General features: G+C 37.8%; 2 protein-coding genes and 1 pseudogene across 3 annotated transcripts in view; 1 reads left to right on the top strand and 2 right to left on the bottom strand.

Moving 5' to 3' along the window:
- Positions 1–3812: 3812 nt before the first annotated feature.
- The window catches only part of LOC111230311 (ran GTPase-activating protein 1-like), a 29923-nt gene continuing 23297 nt past the window's right edge, over positions 3813–10438 (top strand). For both annotated transcript variants that reach the window (XM_022756999.1, XM_022757003.1), the window contains exon 1: positions 3813–3853. The gene's annotated coding sequence lies outside the window, so the exon portion shown is untranslated. The remainder of the gene's footprint in view (positions 3854–10438) is intronic.
- On the bottom strand, positions 5617–6675 carry LOC111230337 (annotated as a pseudogene).
- LOC111230310 (interferon-induced very large GTPase 1-like) lies at positions 6670–10414 on the bottom strand. The gene has a single exon (XM_022756998.1). The coding sequence runs from the start codon at positions 10322–10324 to the stop codon at positions 6692–6694; it is 3633 nt and encodes a 1210-aa protein (XP_022612719.1). The 5' UTR covers positions 10325–10414; the 3' UTR covers positions 6670–6691.

Genomic DNA, 10438 nt, shown 5'->3' with positions numbered 1-10438 from the left:
GCTGCTTCCATCTAAAGGACAAGGACACCTGCTCCATTTTATACTGGGACAACTTCCCTGAACAGAGGAGGAGACACAACTGATGCTACTGATGCTACGTTGTGCCTCTGAAAATTCTGTCTCCTTAACAACTTACTTAACTTACATATTTTACTTATATATATTTTACTTATAGAATTCACACACTGTATTAAGAAAGGTGTGAAGGAGCCACAGATGTTTAAATGTCTGAAGTTCAAAACAAAATGGAAGCTTTTTCCTTTGGTGAGTAAAGAAAGTGAAGAACAGAACTCTATTTAACTAGTAGTAAAACATTTTACACACATACCTCTACAGGACTTCATCAATGACAGAACAGTGATACTGGTCTAAATATTGCAGAATCTGCAGTCTTCATCTCTCACTTCCAGTCAAAACCTAGTAAGAAAATATCAAGGAGGAGGTACTTGATTAACGGCATGTTGTTATCAATACTGCAGATTTTATTCCTTGATGTTTCTCAAATACTACATTAGTGCTTATCTCCAACCAAGTCCAGTTGCTCACAATTCAAGTTTTAAATACATAAAGTACTTAATATGATATGAGAAGAAAAGTTCATATATGGCTGGACCGCATATGATCAACTTGTGAAATTGAGGAATGTATTGAAAAACTGCCATGGAACCTGTAAACAACTGACATCATTGCATCTTACTTGCATTCAGCCTAGTGTCTGCTGGTTTCAGGCCTTTACCTCTTTGCTTCTCTCTTCTTGCTTCTGTGCTCACATTTAAAGTATTTTATACATGCCAATTCCCAATAAAGCTGTTTTCATTTACAAGTTGTTTCTGTTTATGTTGTCAGACAACGGAACAAGTTTGAAATAGTGACTGAAACGTGGCCCAATATGACTACATGTTAACCAGCAGTCATGACCGAGCCATTTCTAAGATGCTAATTTGCTGCTAAAATCCAGAGTTTAACACCGAGACGTCTCTGACAAAATCACCAAACACATTAGTTCAATACAAGCAGCAACATCAGTGGCTGAAAAATTAAGCTAACGCGGAAGTAAGAAAAACTGCACTTCTTCTAATGGCCACTAGAGTCTGGCTCCAAAAGCGAGACAGTCCCCATAGTCTCCCATGTTAAAATGTCCAACTTTACAGCAGAAATAAACATGTTTACAGCCTGGTACAAAAAACGGTTTTGGTCTCTAGAGCTAATCTCCTTCTTCATGACAACTGTTTAATATAACTCACCTGTTTACATTAAATTATTAAGGCTTAAAATGATGGCGAATTGAGGGCATGCCATTTTGATTGACAGGTGAGCGTATGCTAGCTACAGGCCGGTATGCACCGAAGTCTTGGGGCGTAAATTAACGGTTTTACCCAGGTGTTATATTTACATCATTACCGATTGGAGCCGATAAATACCGGCATCTACTGCACAGTCGTAAGACCTGGGCGTGAACGCTAATTGCAGCCAATCTCAGGCCGAGAGGTTTGCTATTATTTATACTATTGTAGCTTAACCTTTCACAATGACGATCATTTAATCTTTTTAACATAATATGAATTTCTGCTGTTTTTAAACACATCTTCTAAGTTTTTCTCATAAATGGATGATTGTACAGTCTTTTTAATCTTGTAACAGACCATTAGTGTATAGTGGTCTGAAAAGCTACCTCCCTTCTGGAGAGCCAAGATCGTCCTCTTCAGATAGAGTTTCAACTGTGTGTTGGTTTAGAGAGTTATTAGACCCAAGATAAGCTTTCCCTTGTCCTGCTGCTCTTCTGTTGTAAATGGCAGATAGTATTTTATTGTTTTATTGTTTTCTAGAGATTGCTTATTTGCACCGACTGTGGACTTGACTTGACTTTTGCACTTGACCTTGTTGAATGAAATCTTACTCTGGCCATCATGCCATACTGTCTCTTGATGTCCATTAGTGTATGTGTGTTTATGTATATTATGTATATATATTGGCTGCAAATCAGTTTCCCTGTAAAGGACAATAAAGATACTTTGAACTTTGAACTTTATCCTTTCAACTGTCACGTGCATTCCTCCACACTGTATCAAATACAAATACCATGCTGTAATCAACAAAAAAGAAGACAAACAAAAGAAAACAAAAACAAGAGGACTTTTCTTTTCGAAACAGCACAATTCAACTTTCAGTGAAAAAGATGTGATCAGTGGTGGAGTAACTTTTTTTAAATACTGCCTGGGTTTCCTGGATGATATTAATTTAAAAAAAAAATCTAAGCTGACCTTGTATCAAGAATATTTTGTCAGTTAAACTAAACTTGTGGAGAGATATTAAACTAAGTTCAAAATACGCACATGCAGAAAAATTACAGCTGTAAGATACACTGAACTCAGTTGGAGAGTGAGCATATGACATTAAGGTTTCAAGAGAAAGTCAATGAATGAGTGAATTTGTCAAGCCTCATAGCCACAATAATTCCCCTGACGTACAGACAGCCTCATTTCATTGTAAGAAAATTCACATGGTGAAACTGAGATGGTTGTTAAGAGAGTAAGATAACATCAGCAATTTAAAAAAGAAAAAGAAAAGAAACACTGTGCATCTAACTTTACACAGACACACATAATACAGAAATAAGCTCACCTTTATTTTATGTTTCCTTTGCTTTGCCTGATAGATCCATCTGGCTGGTTATGAACAAGGTGTGACAACAAAAGGAAAACTGAAAGTAACATAGCACTAGCACCTGATTTACCTTGAAGCTTGTGGCTTACAGGTAGTTAGACTTCCTGATTACCTTACATCAATGATTAATCATACAGTCACAAATCTGTAATACTTTATGATTATTACATGAAGGTATAATAACTGTCACAAATAACTATCAAATATTGTAATCAGGTACAGTTTCTTTTTCTTACTACACTGTGTTTATGATAGCTGCAGATAGTAGTTACTTTGTAGAGTAAGAGTTTCAAAATATAGGATGAGCTACAAAAATTGTAATCCTCCGTTTATAGTAATATTTAGAGGAACCACTATAATAAAAAGTGAAAAAATCTTCATTGATCTTCACACTGAATTATTGTATTTATTTATTTATTGTAAAATTGTATGTTGCTGTGAAATATGCAGTGGATATTTCGTAGTGGTTAATGCCTACCTGCTTAACAAATAGAAAAATATTAGGCACTCTTTCTACATAAAGCAAAATTATCCAAATATTTACCAAATTACAACACCTTTTTAATTGAATTTAATATACATAAAAACACTTAAACATACAACCAACAAAAAAGCAAATGCAGTCTCTCTGTAGCCCCTGATTAAAATAATTGACTGGTGATGAATTGCTGTATTTAATTTATATATTTTTATTATTATTTATTACATCTACTTTTTGTGTTTCACATTATTTGATTGGTTTTTCTATTTGATTGATATATATGTTTCTCTGTTTGTATGCATGTATGCATGTGTGTGTGTGTGTGTGTGTGTGTGTGTGTGTGTGTGTGTGTGTGTGTGTGTGTGAGTGTGTGTGTATATATGTGTATATACGTATACAAACACATACATATGTATATACACTTGTTGTCACATATGTATATATGTATGTGTTTGTATATATTAAAAAAAAACAAGAGCTGTCAACCTCTCAGGCGGTTATTTCCAGCCTTTCCTGCATGGTAGACGCTTTGGAGAGAATACGTACATTAGCGGAGCTCGTGAACGCACCGTTGTAGTCTAATTGAACTACAACTCCCTTGTTTCACTGCTCTGTGGCCGTCAAGTCGGGTAGTGTGTGCTGGATTTGGTTTTAAACGACAGGGGCGAGCGGGAGTGTGTAACTGGACTGGATTCAAGCAGCGTTGTGGTAATAGTGATATTAACTTCTATCGGAAGTAGACTGAGTACTGCGTTGCAGTTTCTCTAAAGAGGGATTTAAACGGAGGACCGGAGAGGTCAGGCTAACTGCCGTGTAGGTAGACAACGGTTGACAGTTGACCGACCGGAGAGGCCGAGTAAAGCCATGCTCTGTCTCACGTTACCCGTGCTAGCTAGCTAACCTAAGTTGTCATACTTGTATTCCTATATCCACCGGACTAAGGATGTTGCGTTTTGTATCTAGGAACCACGTCGTATGTTACCGAGCCGACAGCTGACAACAACGACCGTAGCAGCTCCGCGGGCTTCAAACCGTTATGGTGCTTGTGGGTGTGTTAGCATAACGTTAGAGGCACTCGGCTAATGCTAGCTGCCGGCTGCTGACGAGGGAAAACCCACCACCAGAGGTGAACAAAGTACACAACATCAGTACCTGAGTTAAAGTACAGACCGTCCTGGTCTAATATGACTCCAATATACAAGTGAAAGTGGTTCAGTTAAGTTTTCACTTGAGTTTAAGTACTGGAGTACTTGATTCATAAGATACTGAAATATTCTAAAGTATATTTTCTTTATGTCAACACATTACTGTATTGTTCCACATTTATAAAACCGAATGACTCTGAAACAACCTACTGACTGACTATAGATAGATAGATGGATACTTTATTTATACCTTAGGGAAATTCATGTATCCAGTAGCTCATTTGTAAAAAAAAAAAATAATAATAATAATAATGATGATGGTTGTTAATAAATAATAAAGAACCTGTAGAATAAAAAGCTTGTAGAATATCATACAAAGGCCATAGAAACTGCCGTAAAAGCGAAAATAAATCAGCAAAAGGACCCATTGTCATATTTCTGTTTTTAGGCATTGCTGAAGTTTGGTCGTGGTGAATTTTCTACCTCATCTTTATCAAACGTAGCCATTGTTAGGACTGACAAACAACTCAAAATAATGAGTACTTCATAGAAATGTAGTGGAGTACATAAGTACAATATTTGTCTCTAAAGTGTAGTGGAGTAAAAGTCGGAAGTTTCTGAAAGTAAGAAAAAATACTCAAGTACAGACATTCAAAAAAATATACTTAAGTACAGTATTCATGTAAATGTACTTTGTTACTGTCCACTTCTCCCCACCACTAAACATCTTTGACTGTAGGTAGTGAAGTCCGTTTGTATGAAAGATACATCAAAAAATACTGCTGCCTGCATTTGATGTCATCTATGATTGAAAACATATACGCTCTGGGAAACTGTGATAGAAAAATGATCACACACCCAGAGAACAGAAGTGTGACACCTATGTGCAGACAACGTGGCAGAAAGCTTAAGAGCCATGTGTGATTTTCTTATCAGGTTGAGACAAAGTCAAATAAACATAAGGTGATGTTCAAGTCTTATCAAATAGAAACAGTTAGGAACATGATTTTACTATGAACCATGGATCAGATACAAAAGGTGGGGTCTTCTACAAACAGATGTCAGGTCTCAAAGGTGGAAATTAAAACTTTGTCATTTAAGAAACAAAAAAAGAAACATTGTCTTTCAATAGATATGATGTAGTTATTTTTATTATGCTCATTAACAACATGAAAGGTTAAAGTCAACAAGTGTTTTTGTGTCGTCACTGAATGATCAGTTTCATAAATGATCAAAGAAATATTTTCCTCACATTGACAACAAAACAACAAAACTCTTGCTGCTGTAGATATAATGACAGATTACTTTAAATGAAATTAACATAACACAACTGAACACTTCAAATACGTCTTCAACATAAAGCATCCTGGATCAGTTAACATGATTCAACTTAAAATGTAGACTTACAAAAATACAAACAGGCCAAACTTGTTAAACAGGATTTTCAGATATAAGTTTTAGAAATGAATTACACAGGTTAAAGAAATATACCCTCCATTCTTTGTTGTAAGAAGTCGATCATCTGACAACATGTCTCTCATCAACCTTCTCAATCATCTTTCCATGATCACTGAACTTCAGAAGTTCAGATTTAATAAAACTTCAAAATATTCATCAATACATGCAGCATATTGATCATTTCTCTGTCTCTTCAAAAACAAACAAATAAAAAAACATTGTGTTCTGCTTTATGTTCATTTGAACATTTTTCATATAAAGAAGTTCACACTTACTAACTTTGTAGATATTAACATTAGTTTTTATGCCTCACTCATTCTCCAAATTCCTATTATTCTTCTGTGTTTTATAGGAGTTTGATTCATGAATAGTCACATGAAAACAAGTATCATCATTTTCAGCTGAGTAGTGTTGGTTCACTCATTTGGACTCATTTTAGATTTCACCCAGACTTTTAATCGCTTCTTCTTTACTGTATTTTCTCCACTCGCTGGGAATTTCTCCTCTGCCCTGGAATTTAAATTTATAGTGTTCTTCCAGTTGTTTTTGAAATCGACACACAAACCATTTCCAGTATGTCAGATTAGACTCATCAGGGGTAATTCTCCAGTTAGCAAACATTAGTCCGGTTGTTTATAGGGAATACTTTCATCTGAATCTGAATCTGAGTAAAAACTTTGATCACTTGCAACTTTTGTTGTGCAGTATTCAACAGAGAGTATATCTGTGTCTTTATTGGACATATCATTGACTGCAGTGGATCAATGAAAAATTACACTGTGGTCATTAGGACTGTGATCTGGTGTTGGTGAAAACAGCTGCACAGAGTGGACACTCTACCCAGCAGCACTTGCACAGCTGATTGATGAGGATTTGATCAGGCTTCAGTCTGAATTTTATCATCTTATCCAATGGGAGGCTGCTGGTTCAATTGTTTTCTCTATCACGCAGTTTTTTTCTTGAGTTCTCCGAGTACAACAGCAGAAGAGTTTCCTTCACAGAAGCTTCTGAAAATGTTGTAATATGGATCCCTCTTGCTTTCTAGATGAGTACGTACATCATTCTTCTTGTTGAATTTCTCGTGGGACTCTGAAAGCCAAGTCCCTGCTCTGTCAAACACATACAGTAAGAGATCAACTGTAAACTTCTTCTTCAGAGCATATTTCCTCTCTGATTCAAATTCTTTCACTTTCTCTTTGACATTTTTGGCAACTTCTTGCAAATAAGTTGGACTGTAGCCTCTTGTAGCTACAGGTTTGTTCTTGATTGTATCAAGTGACTGTTTTTCAAGATTGTTAATCAGGGATCTGATCAGTTGTTGATCTTCTTGCTGAAAAATCCCCTTAATGTAACTTATTACCTTTATAGTTGTTTCTGAAACAAAGTCACCGAATTGTCTAAGTTTCTCCTTTTCTCTTTTGAACTTTTCCCTCTCTTGAGACTGTTGGCTTTTGTCACTACGCTCCTGATACTTGGTTAGTGTCACATAATGAAAGTAATCACGAACCCCTGATATGTTTTTGTATCTGCCACTGTTTTTGGAATCATTAATAAGATCCCATTCAAAACCAAGCTCTTGAAGGATAGTTGACTGATCTTTCTCCAAGTTGATGTCTTCAATAGGTTTTGTATCTGCAGTTAGTTCTCTCACCCAGTCGCTCCAAACAGAGTCAAACTGGTGTTTAAGTTTCTTTTCATCTTGTGTCTTGTGTTTTAACTGATGAGCGAGCTCTTTGCTCTTCTGTAGCAGCTTGTTCTCAAACTCTGTCTTCTGATCATCAAGCTTTTTACAAGCCTTCTTCTGCTGGATAACTTCATCCAGTTTTCTTTTCACTCCTCTCACCTGTTCTTCATGAAACTCCTTGATTTTGTTTTCAAATGTGCCTCGCCACTGAACCAAGATTTCTTTGTCTCTGTCATCATCAAAGTGCTTTGACATTTCTTTTTGGATTTCTCCATATGTTTTGCTCATTTCTTTAGAAAGATAACTGAGCTCAACCTTGTCAAGATCTCCATTTTCAATTCTGTTGTACAGCTGGTTTTCAATGGTCAACATGTTGCTCCTCAGAGCCCAGGTCCAGTTCCCGTACTGAACCTCAAGGTTTCTGTACACTGCAATTTCAAGTGTGTTTTTGAAACTGAAAACAAAGTTTTCGTTCAACAGGTCATCCCACAGGTCGTGAATTTTGCTTTTGAACTGTGACAGAGTAATCCCATCAGACTGTGAAGCTTTAGAGAGGATGAAGTTCTTCAGCTCTTGGATGCTCTCACTATAACCTGGATTTGGAGGAGCCATAGGTGGACTTCCCTCCCAAAGCTGGGCAAAGTATTTCACATCTTTTTGCACATCAAATGCAATGATGTCACTGAAACACTCTGCATCACAAACCTCCTCTTTGGCAGCTAGTTGGGTCATCTGGTCCAGTTTTTCTTGCAGGCGTCTCTTTCCCTCCATGTTTTTCTCTGCAGCTGAAATATCTGTCACATTCTGGTGAACAAACACACAACTTGGAGAAAGTTTGACTTTCTTCATCCTCATGAAAGCCTGAACAACAATCTGCAGAACATCTTGCATCTCAGCTGGATTCTCTCCAAAGATGTTGATCAATGTCATGTTTCCCAGACCAACAACAAATGTTGCCAGTTCATTGTCGTGGTTAAGAGCGGCGTTACCTGCTAATTCAAGAGCACGCAGTCCTTCAGTGTCCACCACCAGCACATAGTCAAACTTAAAGTCTCTCTTCATCTCCTCTGACACTTTGATCAGCTGCATGAAGGCACCCTTGGTGCATCTGCCAGCACTCACTGCAAACTGCAACCCAAACATGGCATTCAGCATTGTTGATTTTCCACTGCTTTGTAAGCCCAAAACTGACAACACAAACACTCTCTGGTCACCCAGTCTCTTGATGACTTCCTCTAAAAGACTAGAGATCCATGTCAAAGGCACATGACCTGCATCACCATCCATCAGCTCCATGGGATGTCCTGATATTATCAGCTCTGCAGCCAGCTCAGGGTATTTAGACCAGTCAGTCTGACCCCTCTTTGTTTGTCTCTGTAGAGATTTATGGGCTTCATAGATCTGCCCCATTTCTCTAAAGATGTGCTCCAAGCCAAAAGTTGCTGATTGTAGTTTTGTTGATATTTGTTCAAGCTCAGTTTGTTTTCTTTTTAACAGATCAGATTTGTCACGTTTCTTCTTCAGAGCCAAGACCTCAGACCACTTCTCATCATAGCTTTGGAGAATTGACGTGAGATCGTCTGTGGAGAGGGCGTCTATTAAGATCTGAGTCCATTTCAGGAAATACTCTTTGTCTGTTGATGGCAAAGATGAGAGACTTTCAATGAACAACTTCACCAGTTCACTACAGGAAGCATCATGTTGTTTTTCTCGTATTTTCATCAGTTCCTGTTGCTTTTCACTTTTGTCCTTCTCAACGTTTCCTTTGAGGTGATACAGTTCTTTCTTTATTCTGCACCACTCATGCCACAGTCGGCCATGACAAGGGAGGAACTTATCTTTGATTTCTGAAATTTCCATCCCCTGAAGTAAATTCACTGTTTCCATAGCAGCAGATTTTCCTTTTTGGCAGACTGTGTCTTCTTCATCCACTCTGATCCCAGAGACCTCGGCCATGGTTTCAAGCTGGAAAGATGTTTGTGATCCAGACAAGATCTCTCTAATGATCCTTTTCAGTTCTTCAGAAACATCTGACTGGCTTCTGTCTTTTAGACCCATTTTATATTTTCCCTTTTTCATCTGAACTGCAACACGATCATTATCAGTAATGAGACAAATCAGAGGCTTTGGAGACTTCACAAGATCTGAGATAACTTCATTACTTTTGTCACCTTTTTTCAGAGTTGGTAACAGAACAACATTGACTGAAGATTTTTCAGTCAGTATCTTAAGCTGTTTTTCAATCGACAGAGCATCACCATGAAGATTACAGAAGGCAGTGCAGTCAGTGAAGGCATCGTTGGGTTTTCCAGCAGGACAGTACCAGGCAATCTCTGCCACACCATCCATCAAAAGGCGAGATCTGGTGCTACCTGGGCAGTTTCTGTGGAAGAAGGTGTTGTGACGCTCGTTGATCAAAGTGTTCATCAGCTGAGATTTAGACACTGACAGTGAACCCAGGCGGAAAAATGACACCATGGGTGTCTCAGCTTTGCAGATGGGTGAACTCTTCATGGTGACAATGTTTGAATCACCCTTGATTTGAGTTGTCTTCCAGGTTTTTCTTATTTGTCTGAATGTCCACAGAGGACACTCAACATCCAGTGTGACTGGGTCAGGAACAAGCAAAGGTAAGGCGTACTGACACTGTGACAGCTTTGTCATCATGTTCTGCTTAAGGAAGCTGTCTGAGCAGTGAAATACTGCCATTTGAACGTCCATTGGATGAACATGAGTCTGATCTGATTGATCACAGTCAACGTTGGTGCTAAAAAAACCTAAAACACTTTCTTTTATGTTTGAAGAATCAAGCTCTGCAACAGGATTTGAGTGGCTCACCTCAGCACTGTCTTGTCTTACAGGAATATATCTGGCTCTGTAGTCTAACATCATCAACCTCTGAAGAAAAGTATGAGCTAGATCTTCCTCAGATGTTTCATGGTCCTGTTTCACTGGTGGACCTATTTTAAGAAAATCTGCTGGAGACAACTTCTGTTTGTCTTGAAG

This window comes from Seriola dumerili, unplaced genomic scaffold, assembly GCF_002260705.1.
Source record: "Seriola dumerili isolate Sdu_G_001 unplaced genomic scaffold, Sdu_1.0 BDQW01000262.1, whole genome shotgun sequence".
NCBI classification, from domain to species: domain Eukaryota; kingdom Metazoa; phylum Chordata; class Actinopteri; order Carangiformes; family Carangidae; genus Seriola; species Seriola dumerili.
This window is presented reverse-complemented; position numbering and strand designations above follow the sequence as displayed.

What these genes read in the sequence shown, in the direction of transcription:
- LOC111230310 (XM_022756998.1), bottom strand. Translation starts at nt 10,324, where the DNA reads ATGATGTTAGACTACAGAGCCAGATATATTCCTGTAAGACAAGACAGT.